The 18,036-nt window shown below is 44.4% G+C and overlaps 1 protein-coding gene across 2 annotated transcripts in view; it reads left to right on the forward strand.

Moving 5' to 3' along the window:
- The window catches only part of CAPN6 (calpain 6), a 55,445-nt gene that overhangs the window by 33,044 nt on the left and 4,365 nt on the right, over positions 1-18,036 (forward strand). For both annotated transcript variants that reach the window (XM_064713079.1, XM_064713080.1), the window contains exons 5-12: positions 443-651; positions 1,313-1,505; positions 5,773-5,966; positions 7,518-7,595; positions 8,751-8,946; positions 11,151-11,273; positions 13,642-13,844; positions 14,933-15,054. In XM_064713079.1, coding sequence (XP_064569149.1) covers positions 443-651; positions 1,313-1,505; positions 5,773-5,966; positions 7,518-7,595; positions 8,751-8,946; positions 11,151-11,273; positions 13,642-13,844; positions 14,933-15,054 — 1,318 coding nt within the window. The remainder of the gene's footprint in view (positions 1-442; positions 652-1,312; positions 1,506-5,772; positions 5,967-7,517; positions 7,596-8,750; positions 8,947-11,150; positions 11,274-13,641; positions 13,845-14,932; positions 15,055-18,036) is intronic.

The following is an 18,036-nucleotide window of genomic DNA, read 5'->3' on the forward strand; positions in this document are numbered from 1 at the left end:
CATAGGACACCTAAATCTTTCAGAGGAAGAGAATTTATTACTCCCTTATCAGAAGAAATGAACTTCTTCCTGCCTCGTTCAGCCCTGAAGATGCTGTTAGGATTCAGAGGCAGACGTTGACACTGACCAGACAGAATCCTTTGTTTGAATGGAATTTATGCATCATGTATGAGGTGTATGAATATGCAACAGGCTGTTGTTTTTAAGGGTTAATCCTCTGTTAACGTGGGTCCTTTTTTGGGCTTATTTTGCCCAGAAGGAGGTACCCAGACTGTCCATAACTCTTTGTTTTTATTGTCTCGTATTGTCCTAATCCTAATTGTCCAAATTTTTATTACTCTAATTATATGACTATTTTTACAGCCATTTTATTACTATTAAACTTTTAAAATCCTAAAACCAAGTGATCTGGCCCTTTCCCCACCCTTCCATGGTTTCTCAGGTGATTCCAGACTACAGTGAGCAGGAGTGGGACCCCAAAAGCCCAAGGAAATACGCTGGGATTTTCCGTTTCCGCTTCTGGCGCTTTGGGGAGTGGACAGAGGTGGTGGTGGATGATCTGCTGCCCACAGAGAATGGGAGGCTCATCTACTGCCATTCCAACGTGAGGAATGAATTCTGGAGTGCTCTGCTGGAGAAAGCTTATGCTAAGTATGAGCTGGTTCCTTGTCCTTGTAGTCCTCAGTGTTGTCCCTTTGTCTTTCAATTCTGTCACACTTTCCATAGGTTTTAGTTTTGCTGCTGGCAGAGAACCTAAAAAAGACTGCAAACTCCTTTAATCTCTGTTAAAATAATAAATTACTGCAATACTGTCTACTTCAGCAGCCCAAATCCTTAAGGATCCTAGAAACCAGAGAAGATTTATCTGCAGTTTGCTCAGGCTTTTTTGCTCTGTTCTTATCTGTGATTCTGTTCATTTATGTGATTTCTTACCTTTGGGGCTGAGCACTGTTGTATCAGTGCAACATTTGCCTTAGGACAAGGGCCTCGTCTGTTTAGACCAGCTAAATTTTGCAATGGGTAAAAACATCTGAGGAAATACTATGTGCATTTCATATTTGTGTTTAAGTCCTTATTTATATTTATTTATACTAATATATTAATGTGCAATGATAAAAACATTTATATTTAAATATTTGCACTAATAACACCAAGATACCACACCTCTTGCTCTCTCCATCTCTATTTTGTTCTGTTCTTTTTTTGTTCTGTTTTTCCTTGGTGAAACACAAACATGTTGCCTACATTCAAGCCAAATTAGAGCACTTGTTCCAGGCCCCTGTAAACTGAGCAGGTTCTGCGTTGCCCCCAGGCTGGCTGGATCCTACCAAGCCCTGGATGGAGGCTGTGCTGCAGAAGCCCTGGTGGATTTCACTGGAGCAGTGGCAGAATCCATTAATTTGGAAGAGGGCAAATATGGTGAGGTTATTTCTGAGCAGATGAAGCTGTTTGAAGACTTGATGAAAGTGCATAAAAGAGGAGGGTTCATCAGCTGCTCCATTTCGGTGAGTACAGAGAGATGGATTTTAATGAAAATACTCTGAAATAAATACCATTATTAGGATATTGAGTATGTCCTTCCTTGGCATGTTTGGAAAAGCTTTGTATGGAGAAATCCAGCAAGTGCTTCCAGCTACAGGAGACACTAAATACAATCACAACTGCTTGTGCTGCCACTTCACTGTGTGTCTGAAATTCTTTTTTCTGAATGGTTACAGTTGTGAATTGACCTGAGGTAAATCCACCCTAATTCACACAGCAGATAGCAGCATTCAACTACTTTATTTCTTAGAGAAATATCTTTAGAGAAAACAATTCTGGCACAGAGCTGCTGAGACCTCTTGACTTTGGTTGTGCCAGTGCAGCCCAGGGTAACAGTGGAGCTGAGCTGAAGGGCTGAGCTCACCTGGTTATTCAGGTAATGCTATTTGATATTGAATATATGTAATATAGTCAATATATTGAATAATCTCCCCACTGGCAGTAACCTGCAGAACTTGCCTGTGCTGGCTCATGTGGGGCTCAGGTATCTCAGTGCCCACATGAGGAGCCGTGAAGTTCCTGCAGTCAGCAGGGAGGGGATGGTTTCTGAGGAAGATTTACCCCTCTCAAGTCCCATGCTAGAAGATGGTTGAATAACAGCTCCCAGAGGCTGCTCTGTGCTTCACAAAGCACCCATGGCCCAGCCCCTGGCCACAGGAGGCAAACCATTGACAGCTGGACTGAACTCCCCTAAGTCTGCAATGTCAGACCCTGGCTGGATAGTCTGAAATCCTCACCTTTTCCACAGCTGTTATCACATCTGAAGGCAAACAAACTGCAATGGCACCTGAATATTTCCTTAAAAATTGCTTTAAAATGACTTTTTTAATCATTTATCATGAACCATTAATCCAGCAGCCCACAGAAAAGGAATCATTTTCTAGGAGCTGAGGGTTGGCATCTAAGTGCATTTCAGCGTTTTCCCCCACGGCCCCTGCTTCAGTTTAAGGCCTTAGTTGAGGCGGATCTTAGTTAAATCACTTAAATATTTTGCTTTCATTTCCCTCTCTGTGAATGAAGATTCATTCAGAAATTCTTGTTAGTATGAAGAGAGCTGTGGAATTGTCAAGAACAGCAGAAAATCAGCTGGTTTTGGGGGTTCCTGAGATTGCTGCCTCTTGATGTGGCCCTCGCCATGCACTGTCCTGCATCAGGGCCTGGCACCAAAGAGGAACACTGGTGTGGCCTCAGCTCTCTTCACAGAAAGCAGGAGGCACAGCTTTCCCAAATCCACATGGGCTTTTTCCACATTCCCAAATCCACACAAGATTTTCCTGGGAAGGCAGTGAGAAGCATGGAGAGGGGAAGAGAAAACAATTCTTATCTCTATTCTGTGCTCCTGTTGCGGAATGTGTTAGGAAGATTGTTCACCTGGAGGGATTTGTCAGGTGGATTCTACTGAGGATTGTTTTCATTCCTTGGTCAATTGGCTCAAAGCTGTGTCCTGACTGTCTCAGATAGTCATGGGTTTTTCATTAGTATCTCTTTAATATAATATAATATAGTAACTCTTTAGTATAGTTATAATATAGTATTAAGTAATATAGTATAGTTTTAATAAAGCAATTGTTCAGCCTTCTGAATCAATGCCAATCATTCCTCACATCAGGGGGACCTGAATTTGATACACCTGGTACCTTCTGGGACACAAACTACCCTGAGATAGAACAGGGACTGTCCTTTCCAGCAACATCAGGAAACAGCTCAGAAACGAAAGCTTCAAGGTCTTTGGGTTTTGTTTTACCTTTTTTTTCATAAGGCCTGAATTTTTATTTGCAAGAATTCCATCTGATTTGCTCAGAGGAGACTGCCTGGTGTGAATTGTTGCTGCAGACATTGTTTCCAGAATGATGGGCTGCTCCCAAATGCTAGAGCAGTTCTATTTGTTAACAAGAATTTACTGAGGTGATTGACCAGGATACAAGGAGCTGTATTTTAAAGAGCAATTAATCAGGCAGTTGAAGTGCTTCCACTAATTCCTGGCATTATGTTTCTGCCTTCCAAATTAAACACAAATGCTTCTAAACATTGATTGCAGAGAGGCCATTCCTAAGTTTGCCTGCATTTGTCACTTTTTGATGTAATATGCACCCAGTGGAGCTTGCTAGGTGTAGAATATTTAATACTCAAGTGGCTTCATTGCTGCCTTACAAACATGCCATCATTTGCCTTGGATTACAGAATGGCCTTGAGCATCACCATTTGGAAATCTGAACAGACAGGAGATGCTTCAATAGCTCATTTGAATAAAGAAATAAGTATCTTCAGAATGAGGTGGGAAAGGCCAGCAGTGAGAAAAGCCTGGGGGGTGAGGTGATAAAGGCAGCAGGAGAAGTTACAGACTCCCGTGCTGTCAAGGACTCTTTGTTTGCTTTTAGTTGTGAAAAATGCCAGTGAAAGTGTTACACAGGAGGGAGCCAGAGCCAGGGGATGTCAGCCAGGCTGGGGGAACACTTGAGCTGATTCTCTGGGAGCTGCTGTCAGAGAGAGGCACAGAGGCCTTGGTGACACTCTCACAGTTGCCAGCCCATCTGTCAGCTCCAATTTGATAGGGATTTCTCCTTCCTCCCTTTTTTTTTTTTTTTTTTTTAATGTGATTTCTTACCTTTGGGGCTAAGCACTGCTGTATCAGTGCAACATTTGCCTTAGGACAAAGATCTTGTCTGTCTAGGCCAGTTAAATTTTGAAATGGGTAAAATTATCGGAGGAAATACTATGGCGTTTCCCACTTATGGTAAGTCCTTATTTATATTTAAATATTCATATATTTATACTAATATATGAATGTCTAATTATAAAAACATATTTATGTTTAAATATTTGCATTAGTAACACCAAGAGACCACACCTCTTGCTCTCTCTGCCCCAGCCAAGGCTTGATTGAGCATTAATTAAGTAATTACAAGTTTACACACAAGGACCTGCACTGAGTCAAATCTTCCTTCCTTGATATCCAAGGGAATGAGTGTTTCCAGGCCCTGTGGGTGATAGATGAGAGAGACTCAAGCGTGGCTTGGCTGGATTCAGTGAGGGTGAGGAGAATCTGGATCCAGCACCATCAAAACAACTCCAACAGCTTTGTATGGTGCTGCTTTTCTGGGTTTAGATCAGGAGATTTGGATGCATTGAATGAAATTGTGCTATTTTTCAGAGCTTGACTACTTTTGTTTACTCTTAGATCAGCATCTGATCAGGCCTAGGTCATCAAACAGGACAGCCTAGGGTTAGTTTAGGGACAGCCTGATCACTGCTGGAAACTGGGATTCTTATGTGGAGTTTATGATGAGCAAACCCAGTTCCTAAAGCACGCTACAGATCTTCCCTTTACCACATAAGAGAGCCCTGCCAGGAGTGAGTGAGGTACAGGACACAAATGCCTTGGAAACCTTTTTACTTGTGCCTGTGCTCTCCCACTTTACCCACTGCCAGTAGTTCCTCCTTTTAATTTATTCCAACACAAGAACAAGCATTGGATAGCCAAATAAATTCATGAGTGCCCAGGTGAGGACACCCCAGACAGTCTGGGCACAGCCATCAGTGTGCAGAAGAGCCATTTGGTAGAGATGCCAAGATTTTAGGAGGGCTGATTTTCCATCAGCCTTGCCTGTAACTCTGAGGCCAGGAGGAGACAGACTGGCTGCAGCAGGCAGGATTCCCCTGTGCCCTGGGATTGTCTGGCACTGGAATTGTCTGGCACTAACAATACCCCACTAGTGAGCCCCTAGTTCTGATTCCTAGTGGTGTTATTATGCACAGTAAGATCACTCAGGAAGAGAATGAAAAACAATTTTGTTTTTGTTCTTCCCCTTGAACATGGATCTGTCAGGTTCTCAGCACAACAGGTCCCCAGCCAGGTAATAACTGACATAGACTATATATTTCAGAATGCTGATAATTCCTTTATTAAGAAACCCATACTTTTTATACCCTAATTCGCTACAGGTGGACCCAATTGGTCCTTTCGTTAAAACACCATCACCATTGGCTAATTAAGAAACCACCCTTTGTTAAACAAATCTCCATAACACATTCCACATGTGCACAACACCAGGTGCAGCAAGTGAAGATAAGAATTGTTTCTCATTCTTTTCTCTGATCTTCTCCCAGCCCTTCCCAGAATGATGCCTGGCAAAGTTATCTGTTTCTCTCTGTGGCCAGAGAGCTGCTGGCACATCAGGTTCCTCAGAGATGTGAGTTCTTTTTGTTTAATTGTCATTTTCCATGCCCCAGGAGTCCCCTGGGCGGCCCAGCGAGGCAGAGACAGCGATGGGGCTGATCGTGGGCCATGCCTACTCTGTGACTGCCATCAGGAAACTGCGCCTTGGGGAGACCATGGTGCTCTCCTTCAAGGCAGAAAAGCTGTTCGTGATCAGGCTGAGGAACCCCTGGGGCAAGAAAGAGTGGCACGGTGCTTGGAGTGACAGGTAAGAGCTGCAAATCCAGTGTCCAAGGGTGAAGCTGTGCTGGGGCACTGCAATTTGTGGGACACACTCCTGCTCAGAGATGGTTGGACGCCTTTGCCACCTCTGCCCATTTTACTCTGAGAAAATGAGCGTGTCCTGGAGGAGTCTGGACCTTATTTATTGTCCTGGCTATCTCAACCTTATTTACTGTTTACATCATTCTTCTGGCCCACTGGAACATGGGAAGAAAAAATAGCTCAGGAATCAAGAACACAAGGATCATTCCCAGTTTCACTACTGAGCTTGTCTGTGACTTAGTTTCTCACCTGTCATTTCCAGCTGCTGGGGATGGTAAAAGTCTTGTAGATTATTTAAGTGACTGGTGAAAAATGCTGTAAAAGTGCCATATTTGTGATTTTTTTTTTCTAATGAATTTTCTTGTGGGCCATGGGCTTAACAGGTATCGCCACAGCAAGAGAAATTGTTGCTGGAGGGGATGTCTCCCATCATGGGTGATTTATACATGAAAAATATGTGACAATTCAGCACTGGGCACACCAGCTAGCATTTTGTATTTAACATTGCAGTGTTCTTAACAGCAGTATATTAATTTCTTATAATCTGTGTTTTAACTAGCAAAACTCTACTACTTTCAGCAAGATTGATCTGGGTGAAATGCAGAGAATGCACAACAGAGCTGCTGTGTCTTGTTTAGCTGAAGCCCTTAGGGTTCTCCAGTAGCCTGGCACAGCTGCCACTCAGGCCAGCACTGAGCACTCTGATGGTGGCCCATCGCTTTGGTCTAGCAGAATTAAATTGACAATTTCCAAACAGGTTAAGAAAATGCCTATTAGGGTAAGCAGCCTCCCTTTTCCTCCTTCCAGCCTCCTGCAGCTTTAGCCTCTGGGTGCTTTTGGAGGGGCAGGGGGGAGTTGTGGCTCTGTTTGTCTGGTGTAACCCATCAGAAACAGGGTCTGGTTTGGGTTGCAGCAGGAGGCTGCTGGAGCAGGTGCCTGAAGGGTCTGTGCACTGGAATATCCCTCTGCACACTGGACACTGTGCTCAGGCTCCAGCAGTTTCTGCCCAAAGGCCCCTGGGGAAATCTCAGACCTCAGGCCTGTTTTATTAAGGTGATTAAAAGACAAAGAGAATACTCTGGTCTAAGTGAAGCATTCAATAAGCTCCCGAGGAGGAAAACCAGGTTTCATTTGAGGGGCCTTCAGGGAATGGAGTCAATCTCCTGTGACCTTGGAAACCAGCTGTTTAAGTGTTTAAGAGTTCTAATGGAGGGTGTGACAAAGGAAATCAATAAAGTTCTGCTCTAGTTGAGCCTATTTCCTATTAATCTCTTTCTTCTTTAGTAGCTTTCAAATCAATTAATGTTTTAAAACCCCTCCTGAAAGCCTCACACTTCCATCAATATCATCTGCCCTTTCAGTACTCTGATATTCTTTTTAAAGCCACAAAGCAGGAGAGATTTTTTTGCTTCAATTTTTTTAAAGATGAGAGGTTTTATTTTATTAATCATCTTTATTGTTGATTTTTTTTCCTTTTTTTATTATTTCCTTTTAGTTCCGAAGAGTGGAAGAAAGTCAGTGATTCTGAGCGCAAGAATTTGGGGCTCACTGTTGAGAATGATGGAGAGTTCTGGTGAGTGGGAGTGATGAGAAGGGTTTGGAGACACTGGCTACACTGAGGAACTGTCATTAATCTGCCATTTAACAGCTTCAAAAACAGATGGGTAAAGTTATCCCAAGGTCTGTTTCTTTCAAACTCCCAAGGGATGACAGGGAAGAATAATAAAAATGGATTTTAAACTAGTAGAACAGAATTAGTAGCTCTCAGAATCTCTTGCCTATATTTAGAATAATCTCTCAGAAACCAGGAGGGCATGTGCTGGTTTACATGACACAATGCCCAACATTGAACACTGTTTAGATCAGTTAAATTTTGAAATGGGCAAAAATATCTGAGGAAGTACCATGAGCATTTCACACCCTGTTTATTGAGTACTATGCCTGTCTGTAGATCAGCAATGGCTGAGGCATCTAAAAATAGAGTTGCATCCAGTGAATTTTGATATTTTTTGTTGTTCTCCAAGTGTTCATTCTCTATCCAATGTCTAGAGCTCTATTAATTTTGACCTTGCTTAAAGCTTAGATCCTTAGCCCAGCAGGTCCTTCAGGAGATGATCAATATTGCATCAAGTGAGCTGGCAGGGCTCACAGTGAAAATCGTGCTGTTGGCTTTGTCAGGACTGGCAGCTGCAGGGTCTGGCTCTGGGCCATGAATTAGCCAGGCCATGATGGTAATTCAAGGAACCAAGCTGGTTTTCAGCTGCTCTGCAGTCCAGCCCCTTCCTTTAGCAGGCACAGGCAAGATGGGGTTAAAGAAAAGCTCTGTCCAGAGGGCAGAGGTTGGAGTTGTGCTCAGAGACAGATGAAAGGACTGTAATAGTGAGGATTGGATCCTGCTTTAATTGCAGGTGATCTCTCTGGCCTTTGCAAAATGTGTTATCAAATCAAGGGAGGTTCAAGCAGTCCTTCAGGCTTAGGAGATGCAACAGGACAGATCCTGATCTGACCAAACACACTGAGTGATGCTGCTCTGAATGAAAACTCTCTGATTGTGGTTTCACAAGTATTTCCACATGGAAAGCTTTCCAGTGAATCAGTTTGTCCTCTGGACAGCTGAGCAATGCCTCCTCTTCAAATTACTGGAAGATTTTGTGTTTTGTTTTGGCTCTGTCCGTGAATATCACTGTTTTTAAACAAACCATTTCTTCCCTGGTGTTGCCTGGAGCAGGATGACGTTTGAGGACTGGTGTAAGAATTTCACAGATGTGGACATCTGCAGGACTGTGAACACCTCCTGCTTCAGCCTCCACAAGACCTGGGAGAAGGAAATGATGTATGGGGCTTGGGCAAAGCATCCAGAGCCCCTGCTGAACCGATCTGGGGGCTGCTTTGATAACAGAGACACCTTCCTGCAGAACCCCCAGGTGGGAACCCCTGTGTTTTGTGGGGTATTTGATAATAAAGAGACCTTCCTGCAGAGCCCCCAGGTGTGAAGTTTTGTGAGGTATTGAAGTGTACCCACTTCAGCTGGGGCTCCTGAAGTACCCACCCTGTTTAGGAGTTGGCAGTGACTACAAAACAAAAAATCTCATTGTCCTGAGGGTGTGCTGTGTGCTGCATGTTTTGGTGCAATTTCTCAGAAGGGTTTATGTATTTATTTAGGACTGATCATGCTTGGGGCTGGTGAGTCACACACATAACAGAATTACTGATGTCCTGCCTGGACTTCTTTCATTTTCCCAGTCATAGAAAGGCAGCAAGTCTGATTTTCTAATGAGAGAACCCACTTAACCCCCTTAAACAGCTCAGGGATTTGATCCACTGTATTTAGTTAGTATCCCTTGGCATTACTGTGAGATTCTGGAAGTACCTGATCTCTTCCCCAAGCTCACCCTCTCATCAGCATTATGGAATTTTCCTTGTCTCAACCTACCTGGTCATTTCAAGCTATTCAGTTGATCTACTCATCCATGCCTACTCCCTTTCCCACCTTCCTGCCTTCCTCTCTCCCAGCACATGCAAATTCAGACCTATAACTTCTGTTACTCTCTGTGGGGTCTGGGCACTCACTCTGGTAGTTACTACTTTGAGAATGGATCTTTCTGTCCAGATTAATTAAGATAGTTTTGTATCTGCTTCTGTGCACTTGCAGGGGAGGTTTCTGCCTGCAGCCTGTTTCAGAGCAGGATGCTGCAGCAGTGCAGCCTCTGCTGCTCACATCAGGTCTCAGCTTCCCAGCTCATCCTGCAGTTCCTCACTGCTCTGCCTTCTGTCAGTGCCTCATTTCCAGGGGGTGATGGAATTCAGGTATAACTCTGTGAAATTCTGGATGTGTTCCAAGAGCTTGTCTGGTCTCATTTGTAAGTGTTTAGCTGTCACAGAGAACAAAATGCACAGTTCCTGCTGAGTGCAATGCCTGATGCAGTGGAAGGCCTCTGTATTCCAGTGTTATCTCTGGGCCAGGTGATTAAAAGGGTTTTAGCAGCAGTGCAGGAACACATTTCTGTTATCTTAGGCTACTGTGGCACACCCCACCATAATCTAGAGATAAACCTCACAGGAGGCCTCAGTGCCAGGAGAAGAGAGAGATTATCTGGGCAGAGAGGGACTGTGCCACTTCCATTCCCTTTGATAAGGCAATTTCAGCCAAGTATTTGTGTATTCTTCAGTCACCTACTGACTTCTATATCATTACTCACTGGGACAGCTGAGGTGCCATCAGAAGAAGGTCACAGCTGCAGAGCTGTCACCATACCAGGAGAACTTTCCTGGTTCCACTTGTTGCCCTTCCACCCCTCCATGGCCTTGGAGCACCCTGGGCTGCCTGGGGGGGTAACCTGTGTATGGCTCAGGGATTAAAATGTGCCTTACTGGGTATTGCTGCATTTTATATCTCACTTTCTAGGTTCTCTTACAACCCCTGGGACTCTCCCAGGCCCTGTGCTTTCTCTGCTGCAGTAAGTGATGTAAAACACAAATCAGAGCTTGGGAGGGGGCCTTGCTCAGCAGAGCTCCAAGGCAGAGGGATGTGGATGGTTCTGCAGCCAAGGCAATCTCAATAAAATAAAAATGCAGTAATACAAAACAACCCTGCCAGAGTCAGAGCAGCCCCATCCCATGGGGGCTCAGCCCTCCTGCAGTGCCAGCTGTGGCTCTGCTGCAGCAGGGATCCTGCACAAGGGGGGAGTTTTCCTCTGCAGCTCCAGGGCTGCTGCAGATGGGCCTGGGCTCCCTCTGGCCATGCAGGGCAGCAGAAAGCTGCTCCTCTGGCAATGCAGGGGGCAAAGGCTGCTGTGCTGTGCCAGGCTCAGATTGGATCCAGGGAGGAATGCTTGGCTCCTCCCCTGGGCGGAGCATCTCCCCATGGGATGCTGGGATTGGATCAGCCCTGCAGGGACACTCAGTGGCCATGGACAGCAGAGATCTCCTGGAGGGAGGGTTGGCTGGGGGAGAGAGAAAGAAAACACTGCCCATGGACAGCAGAGAACTGCCCCAGCTCTGACAGATGGTGATAGAACACACATCCCTATTTCCAACCTCAGATAACATATTTCCTTGGTGATGGCTTTACCCTCAGCCTCCTGAGGGTAGAATTCCAACAGCTCTTCTCTCTCCTGTCTCCTCCCAGTACCTCTTTGATGTGAAGAAGGCCCAGGACAAAGTGCTGGTGTCCTTACAGCAGGAGGATCGCCGCAAGTACAAGAAAGAAGGCAAAGGAGACAACATCACCATTGGCTTTGAAATCCTCAAGGTGGGCAGCCAGCTGTGCTCCTGGTGCAGAGCTTGTTCCGTTTGCTCAGTCCTGCTTCTCCCTGACTGTGAGATCTTTGGCAGCTAGAGATCTATCTCTAGATAGATAAATCTAGATAATCAGTGATCTGTTCATCCATTCCTACTCACTTTCCCACCTTCCTGAGCTTCTCTCTCCCAGCATATGCAAAATCAGACCTATAACTTCTGTTACTGTCTGTGGGATCTGGGCACTCACTCTGGTGGTTACTACTTTGAAAATGGATCTTTCACATAATATACCAGGATTATCCTGGGGTCTGGTTCTGTGCTCAAATTCTGTGTGGGCACTGCACTCAGGCCATGGAAACTCAACTGATTTTAGTTCAGCTCGAACTCTGTTTGAATAAATTTCATTTATTTGAGATAAATAAATTTTGCACCTTGCAAAATAATTTTAAGTGGTTTTCCTACCCCAAAACGTTCTAGAGAAAGGCAAAATGATATTAATACTTGAAATATGGAGGATTTTTCTCCTTCTTCTGCCTCCATTTCACCAACAAATACAGCCAGAAGAATGAAGTTGAAAAATCTGCAGTTTGTCTTTTGCCACTTAGAAAAAAAGTCTTTTCAAAAGCTGGACTGGTGAGCAGGAAATGAATATATGGGAAAAGGAACCACAGGTTCTCAAATGGTAATTTAATTGCACTCTCAAGGCAGATTGAGTAAAATGAAAACACTCGAACTCAGAGGAGGGATGCAAAGAAACAGCAATTTTTCTGCTCTTTCACTGAGGATTGGGGTAATCCTGTCATCTGTTGCTACAGCTCCTGGGACTACATTAAATCTATGGCCCTACCTTTAAAAAAAAGCAATTTTTAACAGTTGGTTAGATCTGCTGACATCTGTATCACACCTACTCATTTGCCAATCACCTGTTAACCACATATATTGAAAAGTGTTGTTGCAGAAAGCAGAATAATTTCCCTTGTTCATGCCTGTAATTTGGAAAGGCTTGAAAAAGAAAACCACACCTTCCTAGAAGCTTTAGTACTCTATTTTTATTTCTAATCAATAATTTTTCTATTTTAGATATATTCTTACACACCAGGCTCATTAGCATGACTAAAGGCCTTGGGAAGAGAGCTGACAGTAAAGAATGAAGGGCTGCCTTTGCTCCAGAGCTGCTTGAGAGAGAGGTTTAGATTTAAACTCTGCTTTGGCAATACCAGTACTCTGGGGAGGATGTTAAGAGTTAAGCACAACTTCAAGGCTTAGAAGAAAACATGCATGGTTATTCTGTGGCTTTTGTATTCAGAAAAGGGCAAGGAAAATCCAGCTGTGTGCATCTGGATTGGGAGCCTGCTGTGAAAGGCTAGAGAAAGGAGGCAGAGGGGTCTTGTCATAGTTGAGATGGTCACAATACAAAGCAACACTCCATTTTCAGAAGGCTTCAAACTGTTTTTTTTTTTTTTTTATAGCCTGCATGCTTTTTATACATTCTAACAAACTCATCAGTTTACACTTTACTCATTGGTTGTGATGGTGTTCACAGGGGTCTGAGGATGAGGGAAGAGATGAGGATCTGACTCCATGCTTCAGAAGGCTTGATTTATTATTTTACTATATATATTATATTAAAATTATACTAAAAGAATAGAAGAAAGGATTTCATCAGAAGGCTGGCTAAGAATAGAAAAAAAAGAAGGAATGATAACAAAGGCTCTGTCTTGAACAGGGAGTCTGAGCCAGCTGACTGTGATTGGCCATTAATTAGAAACAACCACATGAGCCAATCACAGATGCACCTCTTGCATTCCACAGCAGCAGATAATCATTGTTTGCATTTTGTGCCTGAGGCCTCTCAGCTTCTCAGGAGTAAAAAATCCTAAGGAAAGGGTTTTCATGAAAAGATGTCTGGGACAATTGGTCAGGAAAGACAAAGAAAATGCTCATTGCAATAGGCAGTTGCAGGTTTCTCTTATTTATCCTTCTATCTTTCTTGGTTTCTATGTCAACAACCTTGGTAGAAAATTCTTTCAGGGATGAACATGGATTCTCTTATCAAACATGGATCCTCTTATCAAACTTCTCTCTGGCTCACAAAAGTCACTGTAAAACCTCTTCCACGGGATCTCAGTCTTGTGTGAGCAGGTGCAGTCCTTGGGCTGTGTGTCCATCTCTGGAAGCATTCCAAGCTCTTTAGTAACATCACATCATCTCTTTCAGTGGGCTCCTATCTTTGCCAGCCCCAGACTTTCACCTGCCACAGCTTAACTGGATGAGAAAGCACTTCCCAAAGGATTTGCCTTGTTGGGTGAAAAGCTGTGTGGTGCTCAGGGAGAGCCCTGCCCTTAGCCCTGCTGTCCCTAACCCCTCTCCTGCTGCAGGTGGAGGACAACAGGAGGTACAGGCTGCACAAGCTGACGGTGCAGGAGAGAGTGGCCACGTCTCCCTACTCCAACACTCGCAGCGTGTTCCTGAGGAGGACCCTGCAGCAAGGCCGCTACGTCCTGGTCCCCACCACCTACATCCCAGGTGTCCCCACTAAATTCATCCTCAGGCTCTACACAGATGTGCCCTCAAAACTCAGGTGGGTGCCACTCACAGCTGCAGGAGATCCTCCTTAGCCCACAGGCTGCAGCTCCATGGAAGGGCTTGCCAGGTTGTCCTCCAACTCACTGGCTCCAGAACTTAGCCCTGGAGACAACAGGAGCAACTCTGAGGGTATCCAGGTTTGTGCATTGTTAAAAATAGGTTAGAAACTGTTGTAAAATAGTTGATAGATCGTTAAGCATGTGCTGTTAGTTTGGTTGTTATATTATAAAAGGGGTTAAAGGGTAGTTGTAAGAAATACGGTACTCAAGGTACCCTAACACAGCTCAGTAAAGTGCACCACGAGCCAGCCTGGACAGAGCTGTAATGGCCAATCGAGCGCCTTAAACCTTCACGCAAATGAAGGATCCAAAAAGAAACCAATCCAAAGGGACAAAACACAGGATGAAAAGGAGCTTCTGACCCACTGAATCTGTGCTGCTCCATCTGGAACATCAGGGCCATTGCTACAGGCCTTGCAGCATCCTCAATGGGAATGCTCCTGCTCGGCCCAGGCCCCCTTGCTTTAGGCCTTTCTTTTTCTTACAATAAATGCTGAAATCACTTTAGCACCAGGAGCCTGCTCTCGTTTTTATCATACACGGTCAGGAAATGTTTAGTTAGGGACATCTTGGGTGATTCACTTTGAGTCTTTTGGCTTTTTATAGTTCAGTTCTTGCAGTGGCCCCCAGTTCTATGTCAGGACCCTGAGCACTGGTGCTTGTGGCTACAGTGATACTTGTTGTTTCTGTGGCCATCTCCTCTGAAAGCAGTGGCTGCTGCAAGAGTAGAACCAGTGCTTCATGAATCAGGCCCACTGTATTTACTTCTTGATTTGATAGTGTTTTCCACTATTTAAAATTGGGGTTTTTTTCACCACTTTTGCTTCCACACAAAAGATAACACAAATTTGTTTTACTTTGCTTTGCTCTCTTTTTATTTCTTACATCTGTCATTTCTGCACCACAGAATTCAAAAACGGCTGATAAGGAAAAACTACAAATCTCTAAAAATTCCAGATTTCCACGACCACTGATTGTTTGCTTGACATTCTTTGCTTAGGTTGCTTTTTCCATGATTTTTCAGGGAGCTGAAGGAAGATAGGCCTAAAATGACGTGTTGGAGTCTTCTTTGTGGCTACCCACGCAGAGTCACCCAAATCAAAGTCCATTCTGCAGAGGGTTTGCAGAAACAGGACAGATCAGGAGGTAAGTGGAAAGAGAGTGTGGAGAGTAGGATTGGATTTTCAGTCCTCTAAAGATGATTTGGGTTGACAGGTAAGCAATCAGAAATTACCCAGACTGAGGATTCATGGGATTTGTTTTTTCCATCTTGCTGTAAAACCTACTCCAGTGGAAAGATCAGATGAATATGGGGATGCACAACAGCAAGTTATGGGCAGGTCCATAGCTGGTCAGGATGGGCAGGAGTAGCCTGATCCTCCTGAGGAGCTAATTGTGGGGATTAGTAAGGTTCTTCTGTCAGGGCTGTGTGTTTTCTAAATGGAAAATATCCGGGAGGCAGCTGAATGGCACAGACTTCATGCAATGTGTTACATTTACCTCGTTAGAGTGCTTCAGGGAGGACTTTGTGGTTTTCAAATAATCATTTTCAGCTGGGTAAAGTAGAACAGGGGTTAAATGCTTTATACATGACTGTGTGTCTGTCAGGGAAGTGTCCTGAAGGACACCAAAATGGCTTTATAGCACCTGATGTTGAGTTAATTAGCAAACTTGCCCAGTTGTCATTAGCTTTTTCATTTTCTACTCCTGCTCTGATAGCCTTCATTTTTCACAGCTCAGTGCTGGTTGTTATTAGAGCCCTGTTCCAGGCCAGAGGAAATTTATTTTATTTGTATTTTAAATGTTTATTGGAAAGCTCCTCCTTGATGCTGTCTTTGATCCATTGCTCTGTCTGGAGAGGATAATGGATGGTTTGCTGTTGTCAGGAATAGTGGATGAATCCAGACTCAGTCCTGGATGCTCCTTGTGGAAGTACCTCTCTCCAAGTCAGCGTGTTCTGAAGTGGATCCAGCTGTCTGTGAGCCAGGCACAGTGGCAGGTCTGCAGGATGATGGGGAAACTCTGTGCTAGAGGATTTTCTGTCACTCATTCCCCAGCCTGGTTTTAAAATGGCTCTCACTACTGTCTGTCAGGCCTTTTCTCTGAGTTTCTCTTTGAGAACAAATCACCTTTTGCACTTTTAAGTCTTCCTGCTGACATTCCACGTTGGGTTTGCACATTGAATTGTTTTTCACCACTTGGAATATGAACTGAGTGTTGAGATCTGTGGTGTGTGACAGCCCTGGAAGCAGAGACTCTTTAGTGGGAGCTGCCTTGGGAGCAGCCTGAGAAGCAGAGATTCACCTGCAAGGGGCCAAACAACCTGCTGTGATTGCCAGGGCAGTGCTTGTGTCTCAGCACTGTTCCTGCTCTTTGGGCCATGCCCTTTTCCAGTGGCTGAGGCTGTCAGAGCTCCCCAGGTTCTGGGAAGAGCAGCAGAGGAGTGGGAATGCAGCTGGCAATGCTCCCTCAGGAGTGTTTTCCTGAAAGCCTTTTGCTTTGGTACAGTGCTGCAGGGTGTGGGTGTTATATCCTCAGAACAGTTCTCAAACACCCAAAAACTAAGCCTTAGACTAGTGAGCACAGATTTCCTTAAGCCTTAGAAATGCCATTACTGTTCAGGTGTTTCTGGCTTTTACAGATTCCAACCTTTTCCATTGCACTGCTCTTTTGCACAACTTTCCACAGCAGCAGCATGGCCAGGGCTGAGGTGGGAGAGCTGTTATGGGGTTCAGGGCAGGGCTGGAGCCATTTGAGAGCCCCAGAGCTGAACCCAGCCCTCCTTCCTCTGCCAGAGCTGTTTCCTGAGCAGCAGCTTCAGTTTCACTCCCACCTCATGGCCAATACCAGGACATTGCTTTTCCACTCTAGCAGACCTTGGTGTTTTTTCTTTGTCCTGTAAATAAACCAGGCACAGAACTGGGCCATCCATAGCTGAGAACATCTGATCCCCCATGTGCTCTCCCACTGCTTGCTTTTGTTGTGGAATTGGAGCCAGTTTTCCTACAACAACTGACCCATCCAGCACTGCCATCATGGGGTCAGAACATTTTGGAACATTTGGCATACAGGAACATTTTGTGTCCCCCTTCTACCTCCCTCTGTGAGGTCTTGCTGAGAATTTGAATGTTTTCTTCGGATATTTTCTTTCCTTTTCCCTTCACTTTGCCAGTCCCCTCATTAACTGCTCCCTCATCCAGCAGATGTGCCTGTCACCTCTTTAGCTCTGTGCCCTTTCCTCACCCCTCCTTATGCTCTCTATCTCCTAATTACTGTTAATGATTGGGTGTTGCTCTGCTCTTTGCCCTCTGACAAAGCTGTCAACACCATTGGGTAACAGGCAAGACCCTGTTTTATCCAGATCCATTTTCCAAATTGCTTTGCAAAGAGGGCAGCTTTTCCACCCCTGGCACACAGCCTGGTGCCACCCCATGCCCCAGAGCTGAATTCACAGCTCAGTGACACAGAAGGCAATTGCCCATCAGAAAAGCCAATATCCTGCTACCTGCCATGGAGCTGTGAGGGGTTGTCAGGGAAACAGCTCTGGCCAGGTGTAACCACAGAGCAACATATGGAAAACTCTGTGTCTGCCTTGGATGCAGCTGTTATGGGGTTTGTTCATGTTGGTACCTGGTCATGTTGGTAAATGAGTGATGAGTTTGAGGGAAATCATCTGGCTATGGTCTGTTAAAAAGCTGAAGTTGCCTAAAATTGTGCTGCCTTCTGGCTGCAATGGTATTTTCAAGTAGGTGGTGAAAAGAAGTGTGTTAGAAACTCTCACAAGCCTTACAGATATCCTGGGTTTATTTAAAATCTGTATCTAAGAAGTTGCAAGGTGTGGAAAAAAATTCTATCATTAACAGAAATGGACAGAGTTATGTTGAAATAAAAACATGATATTGCCTTTGTTTAATTAAAAATTAATTAGAAATGGAATGGCCCATTCTATTTGAATGTGCTTGGTGTTTCCAAAATGGATCTTGCTCCTCATTGTAAAGGAAAGAGAATATCAACTTAAATAAGAAAGAAAAAAAGCTCATTGTCTAAACAAGGCAATTTTAGAATGTTGAACAATCGCAGGGGGTCATATATGAGGGTTAGATTGGATATTAGGGAGAAATTGTCCCC

This window comes from Zonotrichia leucophrys, chromosome 4A (assembly GCF_028769735.1).
Source record: "Zonotrichia leucophrys gambelii isolate GWCS_2022_RI chromosome 4A, RI_Zleu_2.0, whole genome shotgun sequence".
In the NCBI taxonomy this organism is placed as follows: Eukaryota; Metazoa; Chordata; class Aves; order Passeriformes; family Passerellidae; genus Zonotrichia; species Zonotrichia leucophrys.